General features: G+C 44.0%; 1 protein-coding gene across 8 annotated transcripts in view; it reads left to right on the top strand.

Annotated features, from left to right (window-relative positions):
• Positions 1-27490, top strand: part of fgfr3 (fibroblast growth factor receptor 3) — a 68651-nt gene that overhangs the window by 15325 nt on the left and 25836 nt on the right. For 5 of the 8 annotated variants that reach the window (XM_044047240.1, XM_044047239.1, XM_044047236.1 and 2 more), the window contains exons 3-5: positions 8338-8601; positions 11110-11175; positions 21680-21849. In XM_044047240.1, coding sequence (XP_043903175.1) covers positions 8338-8601; positions 11110-11175; positions 21680-21849 — 500 coding nt within the window. The remainder of the gene's footprint in view (positions 1-8337; positions 8602-11109; positions 11176-21679; positions 21850-27490) is intronic. The other 3 variants (XM_044047243.1, XM_044047241.1, XM_044047242.1) reach the window with 1 other exon arrangement.

Genomic DNA, 27490 nt, shown 5'->3' with positions numbered 1-27490 from the left:
CCAACACTTTCAGACTCGTTATGAACCAAGTGACAAGAAAACAGTCAATTCAATGAAACAAATGAATGAATTCAGTAAAATATGTTGAATAAAGAAAGGTTTTAAACACACACAGGTGTGCGTTTGTCAAAATCAAAAGTCTTTTTTTTTACTTCCTTAAATTCAGTGCGACAAAAACAGATAAATGTAGTCTAAACATCCTCCTCCTCCTCGTCTTTATTTCTCCATCTTTCCATCCTTCTCTAAAACAACCTGTGGTCTGAGCTCACACACACACACACACACACACAGGAGCTTGTGTTTAAAGCCCCTCCCACGTCCACAGAGCCCAGCTCCTCCCCCTGTTATTCTGCCAGCGGAGCTAAAATAATAAACTTTGTGCCTGGAAAAAAGAGAAAGAGAAAGTTTCTGCTGCTGTTCTTCGTCCCCACACAGAAGCTCCTCTTCTCTCTGCGAGTGAAGGCACTTCCTGGTGGGAAGCAGAGGATGATGGGATTAGGGGCGTGTCCCGCCCCCTGCTCGGGTGCAGATGAGACGGACGCAGGGTTTATTTTGGCGGTTTCTGAAAGCTGAGAAATTGTACGTTTATTATCATTATTATTATTATTATCAATAACAATAATAATAATAATAATAATATTTATAATGCATTTTATTTATAGGTGCCTTTCAGGACTCATGCTCACCTTACAAAAAAAAACAATTATAGAACAGCAACAATAAAAACAATAAAAAAACAATTAGAATTCGAAGAGGCTCCTCAGTGAACTCCTGTGTGTGTGTGTGTGTGTGTGTGTGAGTGACACTGACTCACACACACACATGTCATTATTTATGGGATGTATCTGGAGAGCGTCTCTGTGTGTGTGTTCTTAAACGCTGACCTCGTCTGGATCCGTAGTCCTCATCGAGACCAACAAACCTGGTCCTAATGAGGCAGGAACCTCATTTTCTGAGGAAGTGGTTAAAGTTCAGGACTAAGATTTGAATTTTTGTTGGATTAAGATTAGGGAGATTAGAGAAAACACCTTTTTTATGAATGGAAGTCACTGAGAGTCCTTAGAAGGAGAGCTGTGCTGACCTCTGTGTGTGTGTGTGTGTTATCAGGAGTCCTGGTCGGGGTCAATAGGTCAAAGTTTAAGGTTTCATTGGCGTCTGCTCGTGCTGAGTCAGCGTTTCTGTGAGATAAGATGACGACTTACGGGACGTGAGATCCAAAACAAACCGCCTTGTAATCAGATTGGTTCCTCAATGTTTTTGGGGATTATGTTGTATCGTAGCCACACACACACACACACACACACTCTGCTGACATCCTGGCTTTTGTGGGCCCAGCGTCTTACACTTGTCTGCTGAATTGAAACTAGGCCAGTTCGTCTTTGGAATGACAATTACCGCGGACCAAACCCTGCACGGTCCTGTACTGAGGGACGAAGAAGAGGAGGAGGAGGAGGAGGAGGGGGGGAGGAGGCTGTGAAAGGACCAAAGACGATTGGACGCTGCCAGGATGCTCTGGACGTACAGTAGCTTCCGATGCTCGTTAATGCAGCCGAGCGGAGGCCAGGCGACGGGAGGGAGGAGGCGGAGCCGAGCTGGAAGCGTCCCGAGGCGGGATGTTTTTGGAGGCGACGTCGTCCATCTTTAAACTTGATTTTAGAGGCTCCTTTGAAACCCGGGGGCGGCTCCGCTCCGTAAAGAAAGGAGAGGCAACAAAAAAACCTCCCTCCTTTCTCTCTCCTCCTCCTTGATCTCCACCGAACCATCCCTCCTTTCTCTCTCTCTCTCTCTCCGTCTCCTCCTGGCAGGCTCCGCAGTAACGGTGTGAGGTTGTCAGGCAGGGCCCAGATTAAGGGCATTGTGCGGGGGTATTTACATCCGGCCAAACCATATTAAACAGAGATTAGGGGGCTTTCAGCGCACATGGCACAACGGTGGAAGAAAAAAAAAAAAAAAAAAAAAAGAAAAGGAGCTCTTCAGGGCGAGCCGGTTACAATCGCTGTGAACGGAGGAAGAGAAATGTGTCCTTTATGGAGGTGCATGGTTTTGGGAGGCGGGGGGGGCCGGGGTGAACGGATCCTGTTTGAAGGTCATGTGACGCAGAGTGTGCCAAAGCGTTGGCAGCTTCTGCAGGTTTGCAGAACACAGTCCAAACCACCTCCACTGCTTATTTTTAACCTTAAAGTTACCTGTTTATCTTTGGCGTTCACCCGTTCACCCATTCACTCATTCACTCATTCTGTCGACCGACAAAGATCGAAACCCCGTGAACTTGGACTGATTGATGTGAAATAGTTTGACGGTTTAATCACTCTTTTAATATCTTTTTTTTAATCTTTTTAATATTTCACCTAATTATCTTGAAGCACGACTCGGGGCACACATGGGCAACATAAGGCCCCCGGGGCCACATAAGGCCCCCGAGCCAATTGTATCCGGCCCCGACAAAAGACTTTTATTTTTGAAATATTCACAGATAAGGAAACATTTTTTTACTACACACACACGTTGCATAGAAATAATGGATTTACTGATTAGTATTTCTTTTGAAAACTTGTAGTTGTGGCTTCATTTATGTCAGTGTGGCCCGAATAGTCTCTAACACCTATTTTAAATCTCACTGCAAACATCACTTCCTGCTGGCTTCACACACACACACGGGTGGAATAAGAAAAAGGGGGTTAGCTTGATAAAGATGAATGATTCCCACGGCCCACCTGGAATACATCGCTTTCAAACGCACGTTAAACACAGATATGGTTTAAAAAGAGGTTTGTGCTGCTGCTGCTTTTTCACCCGGCTCAATAAAAGCACCCGTTAACCTCCTGTAATCTCTCGCCGCGTTTATGGTCCTCTCTCAGCGACCTGTTTAAACATGCGGCGGACGCTGCTTTATGCAAAACAGCCCGAGCGAGAGAAGACGTCATCCTGTTCACGGCAGCGGCCGTAAATCAGCCCGGAGGAGCGGCAGCGAGTTTAGAGGACGCTAATGAAATGGAAAAAAAAGCGTAAAGACGGCGCAGAGGTGAAGCGCGCTCGTGTTTGGAGAAGGAAATAAATCCGTCAACCTTGCATTGTGTTGATTGCGAAAAGGTTTTCTCATTTTACGTCACACAAGACTGAAATATCGGTTCCAAAAGAAAAAAAACAAACCAATTCCAAAAGATTTACTCTTAAACGAAAATTTTAACCGAAAATCTTTGGGTTTCTAACCTGTTTTTAAAGGTCCAGCGTGTGACATTTACATTGTTTATTCAGAAATTGAATGCTTGCTCATATAAGTGTATATAATTTGAATTTTGGAGCTGTAGAACAGGCCTTTTATATGCACTTAATGCAAGGGCCTTGCTTTTCAGGGGCGGCCATCTTTCTACGGCAGCCTGAAAAGGACAAACCATGTGTTGTTTCCACATTTGGAGGCAAAAAAGAAGAGTGGACGAGGCCACCGTTGATCCCTGAGGTGCCGTCACTAATATATAGAAACTGATTGGCTCAAAGTGTAGTTTAATTTTGATTTATCGTCTTAGGACTAAAGCACCGTTTAGTTTTTGTCATATTTGAGTCATCCGAGATGATGTAATCTAATGGGGGTTTGTCATTTTTGTCACCTCATCTTCATTTTTCTTTACTCAAATGAAAAATGAACACTTGTTTTAAAGAGCGCTTCGATACCAAATCCCATCGTCCGCTTGTTGTGAGGTTTCGCGAGTAAAGCATGAATCAAAGGCTTCGTCTCGGCTCGTTTGTCTCATTAAGTCTTTTGCCTCTGCGCTCGGTGACGATCCTGTTTGATGTAAAAGTGCTTCCTGAACAGATCCACCGCCGCGGCGACCCGGTGGCGTCCAACTCGATATCAACATGTAGACATTCCTGCCGTTTCCTCATCCGGCGCGGCATGTGTGAGCTAGCGGCTGCCAGACTTGTGTGTGTGTGTGTGTGTGTGAAGAGAGTGGGAGCGCACACACACACACACACACACGCTCTCACCGGAACTTTGGTCCAGCTGGAAGCAATGTGTGATATGTACTTTTTGAGTGTGTGTGTGTGTGCTTGGATACGTACATATGTGTGCGTGTAGCTGTGATTTCTAAATGTGGCACTGTGTGTGTGTGTGTGTTTGGAGCTGGACGGGCACTCCATAAATCAAGAAGCCCCCCCCACCCCCGCCCTTGCTGCCCTTCTTACCCTCTGGGCTCGGTATCATAACAAATGGCCCTTCAGAATCATATAAAGTCTCTCTTTGAGACGCTGCGGTCGCGCTATCTGCAAACGCGCGCCCACGGACTCCGTCTTTTCTGTGCCTCTGAAGAGGTTTATTTATCCTGGACAAACTTGTCCAGGGGCCGGCGGGCAGACTGTGGCCCCCGGGATGAAAAGGCCTCTTTATGTGGGAAGCGTCTCCACCCCTCCCCCCTCCTCTCACTCTCTCTCTCGCTCACACTTTCTGACACACTGAGCGACTGAATGAGGGAGTACAGGAAGACGCGTAGGAGCTGTCGCCGTGCGCAGGGCGGTCCGTTTTTTTACCCAACATTTGGGTATTTGTTTTGAACGTGGAGGAAGAAGTCAAACCTGTTGGAGGTAAAAACATACAGCCTGGAAGCACATCAAACTGTCTGAATGACATAGCATCCATCGCTTCGGAACCAAAAAGAGGAAGTGAGGATAGCCCGCTTTCTCCTTCCCGGTCAGTGCTGGTCTCGGGTTATCGAGCGATTGAACCCTACGCTTGATAAAGGCTTCATTTTACCTATATCGGAAATAAAAGGCTAGAAAACCCAACATTTATCTTTTATCCAGGAGATTTACTGCTGTAAAACACAGATTTTAAGGAGTTTATGTGGTTGTTGGTTTCATACAGATCCTAATTTGACCAATCTGACGTCTCTCACATTACGAGATTTATGTGAAGTGAAAGGTTATTAAAGAATTATTGATCAATAACGCCAGAAATGCTTTAAATTGCAGCCTCTGCGATTTCCTCCACATCATAAATCATAGTGTTATTATTCTCGCTTTACTTTTACTCCCGTTAAAACAAACAAACAAGCAAACAACGTTTCACTTAAATGAATTAGGAATTGCAAAGCAGCTCATTTGTAACAAAATCTAAAAACAGGTTGCAGTGATGTTCGTGCACAGCCAGAGGCTAAACAAATGCATCCAAAAATAAAAGAACAAAACAAAATATCTGCCATATGTTAAAAAATTCAATTTCTCAGGTGTCACACTGGGGAGAGAAAAAGCCCTCTTTTTTTTTTGTGGTCACCGGCAATGAAAAAATATCTCTTTCAGCGTCAGATGCTTCTCTTTGAAATGCAGATTTGAATGTGAGGCTGTTTTGAATAAAAGTGGATTTGGTCGGAAAAAGGCTTCACTTTCGGGGGAGCTTTTCGTGTCCAGACTGTAGCTGCCTCGTTCTGCCTCGGAGGGGACGGTTGTACGGTGAGGTCACGGGTTTGATCACCGCCGCGTTTGACAGTTCTTTGAAAATGTGTGTGAAAACGAGAGGAATTCATAATATCAGTGCTTTAAATGTCTGTGGTTGTTTTTGAGCAGCTGCAGGTGTGAACGTGAACCTTCATCTGCATGTGAGTAAAGAGTGAGGAAACAAAGTCACACTGTTCTATATGATAATGGGGCTTAAAGCTGGGTTAGGCAACATGTTTTTGTCAATATTCAACAATAATTCCATACTTTACTATCTGTCTCTACTTGCTAGGTAGCTACTACCCGTCTGTGTTACTTCTCTAGCTTGCTAGCTGGCTAAGAAGCGTCTGTTTTAGCTAGCTTTCTAGCTAGCCATTTATTTAGCTAGCTAATCAACTAGTTATTTGTATGTATATTTATCAAACTAAGCCAACTAGCTAATTGTCTATCCATCTCACAGGACGTCTTTGTTGACCCCTCTCATTTCCACCTGTCCACTCTCACTCTTGTTTCCTCATTTTCCTTTATTTAGTTCATTATGATTCAGAATGACTCATGTGAGCAAAGCTGTTCGCTAAACATGCGTCCATTCAGGCACAAAATGGCTGCCTCTGACCCTCATTTCAACTCCATGACTTATTCTAAGGCTATGAAGAACCCCCCCGTGAAATTCCTACGTGTAGTTTCAGCCAATGAACCCTCCAAAAAACACACACTGGACCTTTTATCCTTTTACACAGTGAATACTGAATGTACTAAATGTGTTAAATTAAATCAACGTTCTGTCAGAAATGTCACAATCCGATATTTTACGCAGCTTATTCAGCTCTAATGTTTAGGTACCGTTGTGTGTGTGTGAATGTGACGCAGCAGAGCTTTACTGCTCCGCGTCCATAAAGACAAAGTGAGCGATGAGTCTCTGGAGATTATTACATCTAGCTCATAAAGTCCAGTTCCCCCCATGTTAAAGACCTGCAGATATGTTTTCCCTTTTCTTTCTCATGGGGTCATAAGTAACGAGTCATTCATGCTGGGTTTGGATTTATGCTCTCGGCAAACGTCGCCTCCATGTTTTGCTTCGTCCTGAATGGAACTTTTTGTGTGGCAAAAAAAGGCAGCGGGGGGGAAAAAAACCCCAGAAAACAACAGTGTTGTAAATATAATTGTCAAAGTCAGAGGCCGAAGTGCATTTATGACTTAAAATCACTGGTTTTCAACCAAAGAGAAAACACTTCACAACTCATCCATTCACTCTTTCACTTTATTTAATTTAAGACCTGGAACCTGAGAGGAAAGTCTTTTCAGGGTGAGATAAAGCAGGAAGACGAATGAGACGTTTTGATGACTACAGAATACAGTGTATGTGTTTGACGGCATACATGTTGCACGATGGCCCCCATTAACTTTAACTGTAGCACTACTGTACCAATGTGAGCTTCTTTATAGTTTACTTTTCCTCCAATCGCTTTCTTTATTTAAGAACATTAATTATATTATATCACAAAAATGTGAGAAAAGCACTCTAATGTAGTCATTTAGAACACAATGTAAAATAAAAGCAGGCTACTTTTGATTTTATGTTGATCGGATTTCAGCAGAGCAAGGAATTGAACCCACAGCCATCCAGTTGGAAGACAACTCCCCTCTACCACTGAGCCACCATGGCTCAATCCTAAATCCTAACTTGCTAGGTAGTTTCTTGCTTTCTTAGTAGTGTAGATAACTTGCTAGGTAGCTACTATATGCCTGTCTTACTTCTCTAGCTTGCTAGCTAGCATCTGCCTGTCTGTCTGTTTAAACAGCTAGCTAAATAGCCAACAGGTTATCTGTCTGTCTATCTATGCAGCTAGCTAAATAGCCAACAAGTTATATGTCTGTCTATCTAAGCAGCTAACTAAATAGCCAACAAGTTATCTCTCGCTATAGAAGCAGCTAGCTAAATAGCCAACAAGTTATCTGTCTGTCTATCTTAGCTAGCTTTCTAGCTACCTATTTGTCCATCTAAGCTCGCCCTACCACTGAACCACCATGGCTCAATCCTAAATCCTCACTTTTTTTAATACATTTACTTCTAAAACGTCAGAAAATGTCTCTTGATACTCAAGTACAGTAAATGTCAAATACTTTTACTTTTGATATTCAAAAAAAAAAGTGACTTCAACTTCTCCAAAGTCATTTTCTGCTCACGTACTTGTACTTTTAATCAAGTATCCCTTTTAGGTACTTGATATAACACTGATTTAGTCTCCGCGGGTCAACAGTGGGTGTATTTGCCGCCGTAAATCACTCTCTTTACACACCTCATTGAGTCTTTCCCATGAATGGTGCGCCTCTGCATTAATGCGTGCGCGAAACAAGCGCGTGTTTTGTACGCTCTGTTGCCGCCCGAGCGAGCAGCTCGTTCAAAGATGTCAGCTTCACACACACACACACACACACACGCGCGCGTCCTTGAGCGCGTCCTTCGTTTGAATGGTCGCCTCAGACTTGATTGGCGAGCGCGTGAGGTTGACGGCGGTGATGTGTGTAATCAAGGTCTGGAGGAGGAGACTCGTCCGCTTGGAGAACCAGAGGGGACACAAGGGGAGCCAGTGTTTATTTGTCCAGACATGTGTGCGTCCATGTCTCCCGCATCCTCACTGCAGCCAGTAAACATGTTGATTTTTCCTTGGCACACGGGGTCGGTGGAGTAAATGAGCTGGTGTTTGACAGGGAAGGTTGATCTGTGGTCTTCTTCATGCTTGTCCTTATTTCTGTCTTTTTCTGAGACAGTTTTTTTGGTACATTTTACTCGTCTTTACGTACAATTGTCCAAATAATTGATCAAATTCGAGCTTTGTTTTACATATTCATCAAATTCTTCTGTCTTCCTAAAAACTTTTTTTTCTTCCCTTCCCTTCCCGTGTGCAGACTCTGTGTCCAGCGAGACGGCCTTCCTGAAGGACCAGGTCCTCGGCACGGGGGACACCCTGGACATGTCGTGCGAGCTGCGCGACCGCTCGCAGCCGGTCGTCTGGTTCAAAGACGGCGCGGGACTGGTGGCCGGCGACCGCGTGCAGCTGGGTCAGAGGATGGTGCGCATCGCCAACGTGTCGTACGAGGACTCGGGCGTCTACTCGTGTTGGCTCGCCCACAGCAGCACGCTGCTCAGCAACTACACCATCAGGGTGACAGGTGAGCGGGTGAGCGAGTGAGTGAGTGAGTGAGGCAACCAAATCTTTGCAGTTATAAGTACTTGAGTATAATCAAACAGTTTTATCCACGATCGTTTCACCTAAACAAGGGTTCTCAAGTAAAGGTTCTTGTTTGCCACATGTGTACCTACCGTGTGTGTGTGTGTGTTGATGTGGCCCTGCTTCACCGCCGTCTGGACATCGTCCAGGTGCTACATTTGATACCGCTCCTAAATATCTGACACCTTACTCAAATATTTGAGCGGTGGGGGGTGGGGACACAATAGTCCATGTGTGTTTAAGATGGAGCGGAGGGTGGAGAACAGGATATTATAGCCACATGCTGTAAAAAAACAGATTTATACGGAGTGTTCAGATGACACGGGAACGTGAAGTGTGATGTATGAGCGTCTGAGGTTTTTGAAGGAACTCGTGAGCGATGGACGATTTCGTGCTTTTACATCTGTGATGACGGTTGTGTCCTCCTGCAGCCTGGAGCTGACGCGTGGATCCAGGAGGGGGGTTGAGTTGCCCAGATGATTTTCTTCCCGGCTTGCAGCCGCACACGTGCATCTGTGTGTGTGTGTGTGTGTGTGAGTGTGTGTGAGGGGGGAGGTTGGGAGCGAGTGAACTCTCTCATTTCTTGCCGCCCCATCTGTTTCCAATGATGAAGTGTTTCGGGCTAATTGCTTTCTAATTGGTTGTCAATAACAGTTTCAGCTGGTGTCCGTGAGTTTTTACGGGAAAAGTCGCCACTTTGAAGCTACCGCTCGCTCGCCTTCTCCTCCCCTCCCCTCCCCCCACAACCCTGTTACAGCTCATTTAGCATCACAAACTTCACTCATTCGCTCATTCGATGGTGAATTTCACCTTCACGATCGTGTGTGTGAGGAGGGAGTATATAGTCTGTGGTATAATCCCAGGCAGACGACGCTTGAATGTAACTTTGCTGGCGTTTTCTTTTCGTCCTCGTTGCTACAGAACATGAAGCCTTTTATGTGAAGGCGGCGCTGATGCAACCGTTCAGAAATACTCGTGAACAGTTCTCCACAGGGCGCAGTCAGAGTGTCCGTCTCCACTGGAGCTGCTGAAGTCGCTTTAAAAATGTATACGTCCTTGGTTTTTGTGTCTTACCCGTCACTAAAAATGCTAATGTCTTAAACATCTTCTTCTGTATTTTCACGTTCACTGTGATCTGCGACGATCGCCCTTAAAAACTTACTTATTTTGCTGGTGTCGCCTCAAGTTGGAATAATTCTAGTTCTAAAACTAACGATTGTTTTTAGAATCGAGTCGTTTGTCGATTATTTAATTAAAATTAAAAATCTTTTGTCCATGAAAATGTTGAAAAATGCCGTTCAGTGTTTACCAAGCCTGGAAATCGCATTAAAAAAGAGATTAAAAACGCTCGCATTCAGAGATTAGAAAACGTTCACATCACTCATTCACCTATTCACTTACTCATTTACTCACTCATTCACCCACTCACTCATATTCATTCACTCATCCACTCACTCACTCATTCTCCCACTCACATTCACTCACTCATATTCACTCATTCACTCACTCACATTCACTCACTCACACTGAGACATTTCTTTTGCTAAATGTTGGAGATTAACAGGGATTTTTAAGTCTTTTTAACGTTAATCTACAGTTCATCATTGTTGGCTTGGATTCTTGTGTTGGATGTCGTGCTCGTGACTCTTCACTCACTCACTCATTCACTCACTCATTCACTCACTCACACTTAGACATTTCTTTTGCTAAACGTTGGAGATTAACAGGGATTTTTACGTCACACGAGCAGTGGCGGAGCTCGCGTGACGGGAGTCGCCGTGGCTTTTATTGAGAAAGGGCACGAGTCGGGAGTTTCAGGAGTTTCAGGAGTTTCAGGAGCAGTTTCTGGCTCAGCGGGGGCCGTGGAGGTAACAGCTGGCCCTCGTTATCCAGGACCGCGGCGCTGAACCAGAGCGTGTCAAGGTCACGTCGCAGAGATGATGACAAAGCTGCCGCCAACAACGTGCGATACGGCCAATCGAAACAGTCGTATCTGTGGCGGAGGAGTGGTTAGGCGGCGGTGTCTGAGACGGTGTGTGTGTGTCACACACTGCAGCTCTCATTTTTACCGTCTGTGGAAATGTTTAGGTTGTAATATCTGAGGACGCCGCCACGCTACAGAGAACTGTAGCCTCATTCATGCTTTTCTCAATGAGCAGTGTGTGTGTGTGTGTGTGTGTGTGTGTGTGTGTGTGTGTGTGTGTTTGTGTGTGCGTAATCAGAACACACACCATTTAATCTCCACTGGGCACGAAATTCCTGCTTTCATTTCTTTTTTGTCTTTGTTTCCTCTCGTGCTGCACAAAACAAAAAGTGGAACCGTGTGTGTGTTTGTGTGTGTGTGTGTGTGTGTGTGTGTTATCTGATGGTTGTCGTTCGCAGATTAAATCTCGTCTCCTTTTCGTCCGAAACGTTCATTTCTAATCCCGACGTCTTCCTCTTCCTCCAGATTCTCTGTCGTCCGGTGATGATGAAGACTATGATGAAGATCCAGAAGATGCAGGTAATGGAAATGGTGAATTCCTATTTATCCTTTTTTTTTTTTTTTAAAAACAAAACACAACACACCACATGTTGACCCTCAGATTCTTTCTGACTTTGACGACCGCGACCGACCTGTCGTGACGTTTATTTTGGCCAATTTGACGAAGATGAAATGAAGTGGACGAGACACAGGCGGCGCCAACGTGGATATACAATCCATACTTTTATTTTAAATAATAACAATCATTTTCACTCCAAATGTCAAACAAGGAACTTTTCTGTGAGGTTTTTGCTTTGAGGGTTTATTAAAAACCACGATTCTTGTACGTTGAACGGCAAACGTTGTCGTTTATTTTAACAAACATCACAGACTCTGCCTCTTAACGACTTAATGAAGTGGAATTATCTTGTGTTTGCTTCAGGGATTGAGCTGTTGTTGCCTCCCTGTGGCTCATTAGCAAGATTTAATAAGCCTGAAGTCTGAGGTGCGCCTCAGTGTTTCCTCATGTTATTTATGGGATCAGTGTAATCTGATTTAATCTGTGTTTTAGAGTCCGAGTTCCTTTCACTTGTTACAAAGATGGCTACTATTTGTCTCAGGCTGGATTTCTACTTAAATTCAATCTCAGCTGGATATGATTCTAGAAATATAAAGATATGGTGCTCACATTAACCTGACCCTTAACTTAAATATAACCCCTAAACCTGACCCTTAACTTAACTATAACCCCTAAACCTGACCCTTAACTTTACTATAACCACTAAACCTGACTCTTAACCTTACCCTAGCCCCTTAACCTCACCCTTATTGTAACTATAACCCCTATAACCCCTAAACCTGACCCTTAACTTTACTATAACCACTAAACCTGACTCTTAACCTTACCCTAGCCCCTTAACCTCACCCTTATTGTAACTATAACCCCTAAACCTGACCCTTAACACAACCCACACCCCTTAACCTAACCATAACCCCTTAACCTGACAACAAATCTGATCCTAACCCCATAACATAACCATAATTTCACCCTTAACGTAATCATATTCCCTGAACTGAACCTTTAACCTAAACATAACCCCTTAACCGTACCCTAACCCCTTCACCTCACCCGTAACAAAACTCTAACCCCTTAACCAGACAATTAACCTAACCATAACCCCTTAACCTCACCTCCCTTCTCCCCAGAGCACTTAAATAAAACCTTAGGCACCACACACACCATGGCGGCGTCCCTCTCGGCTGTGTGTTGAGATCAGAGCAGTTTTGTCGTTAAGGGTTTTTGCAGAGTTCAGGTTCATGGGAACAAAGAAACCAACGAGGGACGTCTCGTGCTCGCGGAGCGCCGCTTACATGCTCTGTTCTGTTGGATACCACCACCTCCATCTCCTCCACCACCTCCACCTCCACTCCAGAGAGGCTGACAGTGTCTCCGCCCCTCAGCTCGTTGCCTTTGCTGAAGGTGAGACGCAGGAAATGATGGATGTGTCGGTGAAAGACGAGGAGATGTGAGGATCAAAGTAACACGAGGGAAACAATAGAAGCTCGGACAGCAGAACAATACATTTAAGTTGCTTTAACAGCGGCGCTGAAATAAAACAAGGATTTGACTAATATAACGACTGTATAATCATTAACATTAATGTTCAAAGAAGAAAGATTTGCTCATCAATCACCGACAGACTCACTGTTTCAGCCCTAATGCTGTGTCTCCATCATTACTGTTTCACCTCATCAGTTATAATTTCAGCTCCAGTCTTTGACAGGATGCAGTTAAGCCCGCAGTAAAGGGACATTTTCACTTCACAGTATGAAAGAAATGACACAAAATAGCCTAAAAATCACAGAAAAAGTGGGTGAATATACACCAGAAAAACTCTTTTTAATTAAAGATATAACATTAACTGTCTGGATTTGAAGTTTAAAAAGTGTCCCCTTATGTCGACCATTTCCAGTAATCTATAATCTAATCTGAGTACGTCTAGAAATCACCTCACAGTTGTCTCAGTTTAATAAACACGGAACCCTCCAACATTAAATCACTTAAGACGCTGCCGATTTAAAAGCGGGATCTTGCATTTCCATCACCTTCATCATCATCCTCATCATCATCTCTTTTCCAGGGAGATTATGAGAGAGAAAGACGCTGTCGTTGTGCCCTGAGTCATCCGAGCAAAGATTAAGTGAAAACCCTGAATATCTGTTGAATTTGCAGTTTCACTTTCAGCCTGGAGTGTTTTCTAAACGGGCGGCGGCGGCGGCGGCGGCGGCGGCTTATCCTGCAGACAACCTGAACGCCAGTAAATAGCCTCAGACTGCCAGACTTAATCTCTGCATGTAAGTCTGCCCCATGACATACGAGGCTCCTATTTCCCGGCCAAAAGGAGATTTGGATTAGCCAGCATCTCTGCTTAATGTTCGCTAAGCCACCGCTAATTAGCTGGGGCTGTAGCAGAGAGAGAGAGAGAGAGAGAGCCGCAGCCATGTGACGAGCCACGCGGCCCAGACGCGGAGGAAGAGCGTCCACATGTCCACATGTCCACACGCAGAGAGGACGCACACTGAGGCGCGGGGATGGTGGAAAGACTGTGGCTGTTAATGAGCGACAGAGTGGAGGAGACGACGCTTCGCCTCTGACAGACAGACAGACAGAAATGTGAGACACTTTGAGGAGTTGAGTCACTCGGCGCTGGAGCTGCCAGCCCCAAATGATGCCGCTGGCCCACAGCTGACTGTTCTCAGAGGAGAGACAGACAGACAGACAGACAGACAGACAGACGGAGGGACAGACGAGCCCGCTGCAGTCATGAGCTCATTCTCCTCCTCCTCCTCCTCCTCCAGAAACACTCAGCTGTCTCCCTGTGTCCCTGTGGAGGGGAAAAGACAGAGTAGAGACGCCGCCGCACAAACGACATTATCGACCAGTTTGAGAGATTGGGAGTAGATTTGTCTTTTCACTTCTCCTGGAGGAGAGAGAGGGAGAGGGAGAGAGAGAGGGAGAGAGAGAGGGAGACGGTCGCCTCTCGGTGGAACCCTGATCTCACCCGACGTTCAGGCAACAGCTGCAACGTAGCATGTGAGTGGGATGGCGTCATAACGCGGTCCTAAACTGACGGTGTTCTTTAAAAACATTCACAAACGGCCTTGAATATGCTTGGTGTAGAATATAGAACAGTCACAGGGGCAGCCCGTGGTCGGGAATTGGGCTTTGTAACTGGAGGGTTGGTGGTGTGAATCCCTGCCGGATCAAGGGCTGAGATCCCCAGTGCTCATTGTGGATTTGATGCTCGAAATTGACCCCACCCACAGGAGGGGACACGTTCAGTAATGGTCCCTTCAGACCTGAAGCCACGCAGGAGTGAACAAATGAATTCTGGCACAATATCCTAATATAATAAGAGGTGAACGCATGAATCTCTGGTTTCAAGCGCAGCTTCGGTTTAAAACAAGGGGGAAAAACAGCGTTTGAGATTTGCAAATTGCAATTTCGATTTCGAATGTTAAATATCCTGTTAGAAATCTAATCCGATGTGACCATAAAGCACATTTAAAACGACACAAACCACCAAATTGCTGCACAGCAATAAAGCGAAACATAAAAAAAAATCAAAAATAACACAGAGAACGACATGAGACGAGATGTCCCTAATGTCCCTGAGCTTCAGCCTCATTTTCAGAGTCAAAGAGTCTCTGAGAACGGATTCTGTCGCCCGCTGAGACTCGATGGAGGCGAAGGTTCGAGCTCCACAGGTGAAGCCCGACTGAAATGAGAAGTGATCCGCTGTGAGGGAGAGGTCAGCGATCTGACCGCCGTCCATCCGCCCTCACACTCCGTTGATGACGCTTTTTTTTCACTGTGGAAAGCGGTCAACACACACACACACACACAAGGAAAGCCCGGGTGAATTGAAAGGGCAGTGTGTGTGTGTGTGTGTGTGTGTGTGTAAAGGGAGGAATGTTAACAGTGCCTAATCTGTGCTGTGCTGTGCTCCCGAGCTATGCAGCCTCGTTGTTTACCCTGGCAGGAGAGCAGAGAGCCGGACGCCGGGGGCCGCGCTCCGCTGCTCCTGCGGCTCTGTTTGTCCAGCGTCCCCGCAGGCCCCGCCTTCAAAGGGCCCCACTGTAATCTGTAATGAAATCTGCTCTATGTGCTCGCAGGCGTCGGCGAGGGCAAATGACACCATTATACAATTAGACCAGCACCACCCCCAGATCGGTGTGTGAGCGCTGCAGGACTCGGCGGCGCGTCCTGCTGCAGCTAATTGGTGCCGCGCTGGAGTTACAGCGGCACAGTCAGGAGACGGTTAACAGAGAGCTGCAGAGTGTGTGTGTGACAGTGTGTGTCCTGCAGAGTATTTATGCAATTTTAATCTACATCAAGATACACATAATGACGGTCACATGCCAGAAAGAACGAAAGAAAAAAGCTTTGCATTGCAAGAAAATCAATCATTAGAAAAGCTTCCTGGAGATTTACCAAGAAACCATTACTTTCTTTTGTTTTGGCCCACACTGCCCAACAAATCCCCTTCAAATAAATGACTATTCATCTTATAATTATGACTATTATTATTATTGTTATTATTATCATGATAAGGAAAGACATTACTGTGATTAAAGAAACCGAGAAACTGAATGTGAACAAAAAGGTTCCAATATGACGCCAACTCCTGTACGATCTTTATCTTTCCGACCAAATACTGACAATGTTTGTGCCTCGTTTGAGTTCTTTTTAGCTCGCGTTCTAGCAATTGCACTTTTTCAGTTTATCAATGGTTCCGAAATTAAAGGCAAAATGATACCCAACCCTAATGTCAGCGCTGGGTATCATGGGCCAGAAAGAAAGAAAGAAAGAAAAAGCTTTGTTTTACAAGAAAATCAATCATTCCAAAAGTCTGTGGAGATTTACCAAACACTTTAACATTGTTTAAGCACCGGCACCTTTTCAGTTTAGCAATGGTACGAAATAAAAGCCAAGAGCTGCGTATCATCAGCCAGACAGAAAGAAAAAAAGCTTTGTTTTACGAGAAAATAAATCATTAGAAAATGCCCTGGAGCTTCACCAAAAACATGCTAATTTCTTTATTTTGGCTCGTACCCAAGCTTTCTACACACTCTTATCGACGTAAGTTACAATTTTAGATACCGTGCATGCATATGAAAACATCGCTGCCAGGTCAGTGATGAAAGAAACCTGACAAACATAGAAGGCATTAATGGTTCAGAACATGAAAAAACCTTTATTTACACTAGCTAGTGTTGCGCACAGAAACCCAGGTTCCTGTGTGGCACCAGCTCCAAAATGATCTGTATCTTTACGACCGAATAATAACGATAAATGTCAGTACTTCATTTAAGTGCCTGAATTGCACCATTTAAGCAAAAAGGCATGTTTTCTGTTTAGCAGTAGTATAAAATTAAAGCCAACCAAAATGTTAGAGCTGGGTATCATTAGCCAGAATCAAAGAAAAAGCTTTGTTTTACAAGAAAAAACAATCAGAAAGAATCATTTGGTCCATAAAATGTTGAAAAATGTTGTCTGGTGTGTTTTTTCAAATGATTCCTCTGTAACACGGAGCAAGAGAACAGAAAAATATCACTTTTATGCAGCTGAAAAATCTACATAAACAGATGTATTTAGTATTTAATTAGAAGTCAAAGAGCTGTAAACCACTGGTGAGTCTGTTACTGTTAGCTTAGATGCTAAAAATGTCCCATAAATGGCAAGATCCACTTCAACCGTTAGCCTGCTAGCTTGCTAACTAGCCTTTGTGCTAATACACCGTGAGCCACATGAGACTGAAGAGCACGTATTATATTAAACGGCGATACAAAAGAGTAACACGTCTCCTGCTCACGTTTGCGCTACAGCTAGCTATGGTTTCCATGAGTTTTGTAGCCCTGTGAGAGTGAGATGTTGTGTTTTTACTTATTTTATTAATGTATTGATCAGTATGTGAAAATGCAAGGGTGGCTTTCGCAATTAATTAGCTAATTTTAGCTTTTTTGTGGCTCCGAAAATGTGAAACTGGTGGCATTTCCATCTGGTGTTGTCGTCATTTTAACTTCTCAGTGCAGGAGAATACGCCAAAGTTTTGCAGTGTATTGGTGTATGTGTGTTTGAGACTAACTGAGCAGGAAAAAAAGAGCGTTTTTGTTGTCGGCGCACTGATACGACCATCAGACACGCCCCACTTCACAAGTAATGGGGCTTAACCATTCCAAACAAGCTTAAGGAGGCAGTAAAGCAACATTACAGAGGCTTTAAAACCCCCCAAAAAACAGGAAAAATACGACACATTTTACCCAGTGACCAAAATACAAAGTGGTCCGTCTATATTTGGAGTCGTGATTAAGACTTACAGTAAGTAACGTGCGTGTGTGAGACCGCTCCCTGTCACTCGTCTGCTATCAAGCATAAAACACACAAACAGGAACTCGCTGGTGTATTTTTAGGCTCCGGCAGAGATCCGCCCCACCCCTCTGGTTAACCTCTGCAGCTGACAGGTGGACATGCATGACACTGGAACCGCAGAGAGCTGTGGGACGATATGTTATGGTAAACCCGTTTCCACCGTAGTGACAGCACGAACAGCGGCAGGGTTATCTGCTGACCAAGTACCCCCCAACCCCCCCCACTCCTCTCCGCTGAGGAAATACCATCCAGCCCAATTAGACATGGGACGGGATTCCTGTGTTTGCCGGAGTCAAATATCCCCGCGTCGACCCCGGTGCCGTTTATGGCTGCACAATTACCCACAAAATAATTGAAATTGCAACGTGACCGTTTCCAAATCGAAAGACTTGAAGAAAATGTGTGACACAAAAACAGCATTAGGATGAATTCCTGCAGCGCTGCATGAACTCACTGCCTCACAAATCCTAAAAATCTTCCATCACGAAGACAATGTGTGTCAGAATAATCCCAGAAGGATTTTCTTTGACCACATCGACAGCTCTGATGCTTTAGCTTATCTGGAATCTGCAGTGTTCTGCTTTATTCTAGTGCTGCATTCACTTCCTTAAAACGAGGTTTTAAAAACACCGGGATAGAAAGTCTTAAATTGTGTTGCTTAAAGTAAAAAGAAATACATATTTATTAAGGAATACATTCATATCTTTTTATTATATACAACTTTAGGTTTCTTTGCAGCATACGCAGTTGTTGCCACATCCCAAGAGTCCTTTAAAAAACTTGAGATTAACAGGAATAAATGTGAAAAATGAGTTCCTCTAAAGAAAAAGACAATACTTTCCTTTATATAAACGTATTTGAAGTGTATTGCCTCTCAAAGAGCGAGTGCTGTGACATAATTGCCTATTTTCATTTTCCGGGACAGACACTTACCCGCCAAAAAAAACCACTAAAGAAGAGACGAGGGCTCGGCCCCGGTCTGTTTCACTGACAGGCGAGCTTGTGCAGAAACACTCGGCAGTAAGCGGTCAGTGAACGCACCGCGTCCCGACTGTTCTGGGGACGAAACAGAGACGGGTGTCCCGCCTCCTGCAGAGTCCCCCCTGTGGGTTTTTCGTTTTTTACTATTTTTGGGTCTGAAACGTCATTTGTGGCTGAAGGTGTTTCCAGGCCAAGATGAATGACAGAGGAGGAGGAGGAGGAGGAGGAGGAGGACCACACATCAGAGACTGTATAAAAACGTTTTTGTCACCGAGTGTGTGTGTGTGTGTGTGTGGCTGATTACGATGCCAAGAAAACAATGTGTTCAGACTCCTCTGAGGATTGTCTCACACTGTGTACAGTGTCGCTCCAAATATGCTGAGACAGAGAGACGGAGAGACAGAAGTAAGAAGAGACAGAAAGAGACACAGAGGAGAGAACTAATGATATCTGAGAGCCATCTGCCTTTGAAGGTGTGTGTGTGTGTGTGTGTGTGTGAGGAGAGACGGTGTTTGTCTTTGCAAGCTGGGGAGTCTGAAGCAGTGAGCGACACACACACACACACACACACAGGGTTGGTCCAATAGAAAGGCAGAGACCTTCTGCTGTTTGTTTGCTTTCTAAGACTCGTCTGTGTCTTTCATCGCTCAGTCTGGTTGTAATTTACTTACTTGTGAAGCTGAAGCCAAGGCTTAATGACATGAGCCAAAAGAAATGTGTGTCACACACACACACACACACAAGTCCACGACAATGACAAACAGACACGAGGTGGGTTTGCAGCTGCCTGTTTTCATGCACATGTTCAATCTGTCTGTGTGTGTGTGTTCAAAAATGAATGAAATGAATTAATTTGTCGATTCATTTAGTAATCGATTAATAATCGAGAAAGTTAGTGACGTTTGGGGATTACGGGACTGAAACGTCAGTCCAGCTTTCGCAATTGGCCGATATTCCTCAACGTAGGCTTTCTCCAACACGGAAACACAAGTTTGGCGTAAAACACTTCTGCGTCACTTCATCAAATGTCCATGTGGATAAAAAGCCAAAAACCTTTTGCATATTCTCCTGCATTAAGAAGTTTAAAATGACTACAACAACAGGTGGAGATGCCACCATGTTTGTGTTTGGGGGAATGCAGCTTTTTTTTGCTAGCGTAGCATTTTTGGGAGCCACAAAAAGCTAATGAAACACCACCCTCTCCTCTCCAAATTCTTTTCCATTTGTCGCTGTTTTTCTGTCGGCGTTACAGCGCCACATACAGGCATTTAGTGTCATTTTTCTTCAACCTTTTAAGATTTTTTCAAATATTGTATCTGGGAAGTTTACGTGTGGGTAACGATTTATTTCTGCGTCTTCCTGTGAAAGACGGTGAAACTCCACCCATTCTTGTGTTGCTTGAGAGTGAGAATCACTTACACCGACACACACACACACATATTGAAATGGTAATGAGCTCCCCTCTCTCCTCCTGCATCAAGAGACTAAAAGAGACATCTGATGAGCGGTCAGCCTCCTCCCCAGCTTTTGTCCTGTCATGCACCGGTGCTCTCTCACCTCCGCACACACACAGCACCACTCTCTCTTTGTCCGGCGTCCTCTCAATACAACTCAATAAATCGCCCTGACAGGTCTCCAGACCTTTAGGATCAGATCATCCGAATGGACTCTCCCATTGTCCAGCGAGCTGAGGAGAAGAAGAAGAAGACGATGAGTCTCGTTGTGGTCTTTGAGCGTCCGTCAAACTGCGTTTCACGCCGCGGAACTTCACTGGACAACAGGGTGGGCTTAAGAAATGGAGAGAGACAGGTTTATAAGGGGAGTTACAATGGTCTGATCCAGGTTGTAGCAAGCTAATGTCTCTATGTGTCCAATGCGGTTTCACCATCACCGCGTCTATTTCTCCTCTCATTTAACGGCTGCATTTGCATTATTTTGTCACTGTGAAACACATTTGAATGTCTCTCATGTCAACACTGACGTCTAACTCTGCACTGGCAAAGTACATAAACCATTCAATGTGGTCACTTTTTGAAAACAGGGCAGAGGAGCAACTTGTCCCATCTGTGCCGTCTTTAAGCAATTACATAAACATGTAACGTTAAAATCCTCGGGGGTCTCTCTCTAAAACGTCTCTGATCTGAGTTTACTCAAGTTTAAATAGACAAAAAAGTCACTTTGGATCAGAGAGTGGTACGTCTTGGCAGAGTGAGTTAAACTAATGATTTACCTGAGACCTGACACCCTTCAAAGACCCGAAAACATCCCTCAATCATCTCACTGCTGGGTTAAAAACACATTGTCTGTCTTTGAAAGACACACTTAAATTTGTGTCTAAACTTAAGACATTTCTTACATTTTTAATCTCAATTTCATTCAAATTTAACTTGGAACTTCCAAATGACACTTCCAGAGAAGTACCTCAAATGGCCCATGACTTAAACTTAAACTTGACCTGGAACTTGTTCCAAAAGACTTGAGATTGAGGTCTTTCTTGTTAAATGACATTCATGAAGACACTTATTGATAAGTACCTCAAACGACTCAACTGGAACCGTCTGAAAAGAATTGAGGAATGATAAGAGACAGACTTGATTTTATTGATTTGGGCTCGTTCGCTGGTGGCGCTGGTGGCGAGTCTAGGTGTGTCTTAAGTTATGTCACACTTGAACTTGACCTGGAACTTGTTTTAAAATACTTGAGAGATTGAGGTCTTCCTTGTAAACTGATGATCTGATGAAGACACTTGAGACCTCAACTGGAACCATCTGAAAAGAATTGAGGAATGATCTGAGACGGACTTGGACTCACCTTAAATGACTTGAGCCTTGTCTTATATTACGTCCCACTTGACATACGTGACTTACGGTTGTATTTTGCTCGCAGATCGACTTCAGACAAGTCTCAAATGACACAGATTGAGAGTGATTTCAAATGACTCTAGACTTTGCCGGGATAGACTTGTGACTTTGGGCCAATTTAAGATGATTTGAGATTTGGTTTGACCGACTTGGGACTCTTGGGATCTTGAATGACTTGATATCTTTGACTTTTTGTTCATCAAATGTTTCATCTTTATTTTGGAGGAAAACCGGTTTCCCATGACTGACGCCACGTCACTTTTCCATGTTTCTCAAACAGAAGCTCCATATTGGACCAAGCCTGAGAAGATGGACAAGAAGCTTCTGGCCGTTCCCGCCGCCAACACGGTCAAGTTCCGCTGTGCCGCCGCCGGAAACCCGACGCCGACCATCCACTGGCTGAAGAACGGCAAAGAGTTCAAAGGAGACCAGAGGATAGGAGGCATCAAGGTGAGAGAACTTAGCTTTGGACCTGAGGTTGTGTTTTTTGGATTTAAATCCACACAGTAGCTCCAAACCACCTACGAGGTGGAGATGATGTTTTGTCCTACTTGTGGAATCTTCTAAGAGCCTTTTAGGAAGGCATCTTAATCCTGTGCTTGTCCAGTGGAGCTGCATGTGTCCGTCAATACGTGATTAGCTGATTGTTGCTTTGGTCTCTGGTGTGAACGTCTATAACTGGAAGGAGTGTGAGGCAGAGTGCTGAAAGAGCAGGTGAATCTTCCCACGGTAAACAAAGGTCAGGGAACTCGCCTCGCCTCGGGGGCCGGGCAGCATTCACGCGGGCCTCGCGGCCTCAGCTGAGCCCGGGCCAAATATATTTAGAGGCTCAAACTGCCGTGCTGAAATCAGAGTGGTGAACAGATACATGCGTGCCTGTGTGATAGCACGGTGTCGACAGTAACGCAGCACAGCAAACAGCTGTTGTGCTCAGTTTTGTCATCAGATTCACTCTAAACACTGGGCTCTAAACACGTGTGGAACGGCACTGCTTGGAGTAATAACGCTTGGTTTACGTTTGCGTCGGTGTAATTGCTGTGAGCTTTAAGATTAAAAGGAGAACTCGCTGCGCAAAGACTGTTGGAATTCAAACAGTCAGAACGTGTGTTTTGGTTCAAAGTAAACGTCGACCTCGGGGCGTATAAGTTCTGAAATGATGTCCAGAGACGTCAAGTCTTCCAGGTGTCTTAAGCTCTATCGACTCGGTAATGCAGCGCCAGTGAATTTAATTGCTGAAACTACATTATATAGGAAAACAGGCATTTAGTCGTGGTGAGGGTGCAGTCGATGATTTGATTGTTTAACATTTAACCCAGTCCTCGCAGCTCTTCTTGTGGCTCTGCGGCTCTTAAAGGTTTTGATTAATCTTGAGTTTTTCCATTAGCATTTCCCTTCAGTGGTGACAAACTGTGCATTTCAAATGCAAACTCTGGAGACTTTGATGCATCGCTGGCGTTTGCAGCTGCCGGCAATTAAATGCCCAAACCTACAGCACAAGCATAGAAGAGCAAATTAACCCGTGCATTAAACGTGCAGACCACGTCCTGATGTGAACTCGGTTCATTTTATTAAAGGTCCGCCAAGCTGCTTAAATTCAGTCCTACGCGTCAACTGAAACGCAGCTCGTTCGACCACGTGGAAACAGAACTTTCGCAATACGATCTTCTGTTCTTCAAAAGTTTTCCATCGCTTCAAGAAACGTCTTCATTCACACAAACAAAGACAACCGTCGCAACCCCAAAAGCTGTTTTCCAGCTCCCAAAAACGCCAGTTCCGTGTCGTTGGAAAGCTGATACAATGCAAAACCTGAATGGCGTGACGTCACACATTTCCGAGCTACACTGGCAATCCGTTGGCTCGCGACAGAATTTCCGAAACGTTCAGCGTTCTCTTGTTTTTTTGTTACCATCACTTCAACAACAAAGTCGGCCATGACTGTTCTGGTAACTTCCCGAAATCCACCTCCAGTCGCAGGTTCCAGGCGATCCAACGCCTCGAAACATCACCTCTTTATCCCAAACTGCACCCAAATCCTACGGGTTTTTCTTTTAGCCACTAAAATGTGTGGCGGGGGAAAACGCTTTATAGTTTTGGGTCGCAATAATAAAATTCAAACACACCGACTGGCATAGGTGAAAACTTGAGAGAGTGAGCTGATCTCAGTGTAATGACTTTCAACATTGAAATTCCACTTGCTAACTTCAGCAGAGTGAAGTTATGTGACATTGGCAGCGACTCTCACTCACTCACACACACACACTCTCTCCCCAGTGGAGGTTTTGGGATTTAAAGGGTTAAATGTAATGAGATCCCGCAGCTATTAACAGTTTACAGAGATCTCCAACATCTGCTCCCAGCAGACCAACAGCAGTTGTCTCTCTCCCTCTGTCCCCACTCTCTCTCTCTCTCTGTCTCTCCCACACACACACACACACACACCTGTCACCAGCCCTCAGGACGCTCCAACTTGGACTCTCCGACAGGTTTTCGAGCGTAAAGTTTGATTAAGCTCGAGCCGCTGTTGTTTGCAGATAATTAATCCCAAACTGACGACTCGGGGCACGTACACGTGAAACTCATCTGTTCACCAAACCTCTGACTCGTCCCACAAAAAATCCAGAGTGGGAAGGAGCGTCACACGCGCGGGCAACGAGGAGCAAAGAATGCTCAAAATGTGGTTTGAGGGGATAACATTTGCACAAACAGGTGACTGCGGTCCCGGTTCAAAACATCGGAGAAGATGTTTGGCAAAGTTTCCCGGACTGCGAAAGAAAACCCGGAGCTGTACACGCACCGCGTTCGTACGCACACGTCACATCACTGTCCAAGCGTCTGTTTATTTTTGTGTGTGTTAGCAACAGGCGGAGATTAAGAGCTAACATGTGTGACATTCAGCGCGTTTACATGCACGGGCAAGAAACTGAATTATTGTCTTAGTCTGACTAAAATCGGACTTTTAACATGCATGGAATGTTCGCTAAAGCTCCCCGTTTTGCTTTTCCTGTTCTGAATAAAATGATCCACATTGAGATCTGTTTCATCTCTTCATCTTAGATTCTTGTTTAGCTTCTCCTGTGGTCGAGACGTTTTTGAGAAGGTTACTTAGGCTTTTTAGCTTAGTATGGTAACATTTGTCATATTATGAGCCTTAGCCGCAGCTAACTGTGCTGCCAACCCAGGTTTTAGAGTTATTGGGTGGTAAGCGACGTTTTTGTCTTTAATCTACTCCACACAACCCTCCCATTTATCTGGGTTTGGGACTGGCAATGAGTAATGGGGATTGGGTGCCTTGCTCAGGGGCTAACCAGCCTTTCGGTCACAAGGGCCCGCAAATGAAGATTTCAATTGCGAAAAAAACAGGCTGTACCATTGTTATCACTGAAGCCAGTATTTCAATTCAGCGTGTTTCCTAAAAGCGAAGCTATGTAGGATTTTAACCGTCAACCTCCAAAGCCACTAACAACAAAGCGCTATCTTAATTAGCTTAGTTTTTTCTCCCTAAGGAGTCTAAAAATGCTAAAACATAAGGTGCTGTACCTGCTCTTAGGACACAGTTGTTGCGTCAGGGTCAACAAATACGGGACCCCAAGAGAAACGCCTTTAATTGAATTTTCTTCCTGTTTTGAGCTCTCGGTCTTCACATGGTGGACTGAACCTGTTCTTCCTACACTTTGCTGCTCTTAACGCCAGCTCCCATAGGATGATACGTATATAATTAGAGCGTTATGTATAGCTGAAGACATTCCCGAGTATGTGAGGTCCAGTTGGCCTTGTACTCAGTTTTGTCAGCGATTGACGGGACACTGTGAGTTGTCAACAAGACGCTGGGACAAATTCCTGGTCCATTTTTTCTTGTTTTATTTTCCGCTCTGGGAGTCGAGCTTGGCACCGCGGCGGCGGCTACTGCTGTGGGTTTGGTTCCCACCGTGGCCACCCAAGCTGAGAATATAGGTGATCGTGGTCGTGGAATAAATGTGTCCGAGCTGAAGATGTTATGTTTGTGGTTTGTGTACGTTAGCTAATGTGCTGGTTTGGAGGCTGTAAGTTTATACGGTAAAGACCTGAAGAAAAGCCTTAAAGCTGATGCTTAAATCACTCTTCTGGGAAAAGTTTATTTCAATAACTGTGATTCATTTCTTATAATATGTGGGCAAATCCCGCCTTAATCACCACTTAAAAACACCATTAACTTATCTTGACATGAAGCAGTGACCCATATAATTCTCTTTTAAGCAGCTTTGGCTTTACATGACTTTGCTAACTTCATTATTTAAAGCCCACTTCACCTCTAAAGATTCTGCATTAGGGACAAAATGCATAGTCTCATAGTTATATTTTTTTTTGTGTATAAATATAGCAGTTAATAACAACAAATTATACAAAAAGTGGCTTAAATCTAATAAATATTCATTAAGTCTTCTATAACCTAATAATTACTACATAAAACTACACTTTTGGTTCTTTGTCCGCTTCACATCAACCTGATAAGTCAAATTTAGGCCTGTTAAATATTTTACATTTAAGACATTTGTCTTCTTGACATTTGTCTTTGTCGTCTTTTAAGCACACAAATGTAGTTGGATGAAGATGTGACGTGATTGTTAGCACATTACTCTCAGACCTGTTTTAGAGAAGAGTCGACCAATCACCGTGTGGCCACTGTCCGGCGCGAGGGAGAGGTCAACACAGAGGTCACAGGCTATAGAATCAGGGCTCTGGGTGAAAGACAAGCCTGTGACACTGCCGCGCTCCGGAAAGGTCAGAGGTGACGTCTTTATGTTGCGTCTTAATGTCCATGTTTTAATAGTCCACTTATTTCTGTAGTTAAAGTATAAGCATGGGTGGGGTTTTTGAGTCTTGCGAGGTTTGAGGCTTTAGCTGCAGAGACGAAGCAAAAACAACGATATCTGTGTGTCGCCGCGGTCACATTATCGTCACTATCATCTAATATCATTATATATCGTCTGGTTTTTAACACGGTTTAACTCCATTCACTCACTCCATTCACTCGCGCGTTCACGCTTGTTTCACCTTATTTAATTATCTTATTAAATCTTGAGTGATGTCACTGACTGACATCAGCACCTGCTGGATGAACAAGTTAGTTGTGTTAACATCGCTCATGAATAATTCATGTATTCATCCATGAAAATAAATAAATTAGAGCAGTCTGTTTCATTTTAGCCTTTTACTTTATATATATATATATGTGTATATGTGTATATATATATGTGTATGTGTATATTTATGTGTGTATATATATATATATATATATATATAGATATATAAAATAATAGATGTCACTATCTTAAACCTTAGTTACAAAGAAGTTCAATTTAATATTTAATTAATAAATAAATAAATATATAGACATATTAGCTAATAACTAAATATGAATAAAAACAACACATAGACTGGTAACATGTGTAGGTCTTTTGTGCGTCATAAACATATTTGTAAATATGTAATTAAGTGGATTTTAGTGGATTGTTAGTTCCATAAATTACAAGTTTTTCTATAATAAAAGCCATAAACACAGCGACTGACTTGTCTGTGAAGAGAATAGAGCGTATACATTTGTACAAATACAAGTAAAAGGACGCTGTTTTCTACTTTTTTAAGACATGTAGCAAAGAAAAAATACATATAAATACAGACGAGAACATTTGTGACCATTTTACTGCCATTTTCTGCTAATTTTAAGAGACATGCATTTGAGTAATGAATCAAAAATGTTATTATGTGTATGCTATATTTAGTAAATCTTGAGTAGAAGGCTAAAACCCCCCCCAAAAAATGTATTGTGTCCTTTCTGTGGCTCGGAAAACAGGGAAATGTGCATATATTTGTTACAGCAGTTCAGATGTTTAAAAAATGCATTTAAAACACCAGGAATTAAAAAAATAAAGCAGAATGAATAAATAATAATATTACTATATTAATGCTCAGGGTTGAATCGTCATTGTGGACACAGAACTGCTGTCAGCATTGACTTCCCCCAGTGTCACAACCCTCGTCACCCCACCTCACATCTGCCTGTGATGAGTTCATCCAGCAGGGTCGGGCGGGGGGGGGAGTTCACCCCGAGCCC

This window comes from Solea senegalensis, linkage group LG16 (genome assembly GCF_019176455.1).
Source record: "Solea senegalensis isolate Sse05_10M linkage group LG16, IFAPA_SoseM_1, whole genome shotgun sequence".
NCBI classification, from domain to species: Eukaryota; Metazoa; Chordata; class Actinopteri; order Pleuronectiformes; family Soleidae; genus Solea; species Solea senegalensis.
This window is presented reverse-complemented; position numbering and strand designations above follow the sequence as displayed.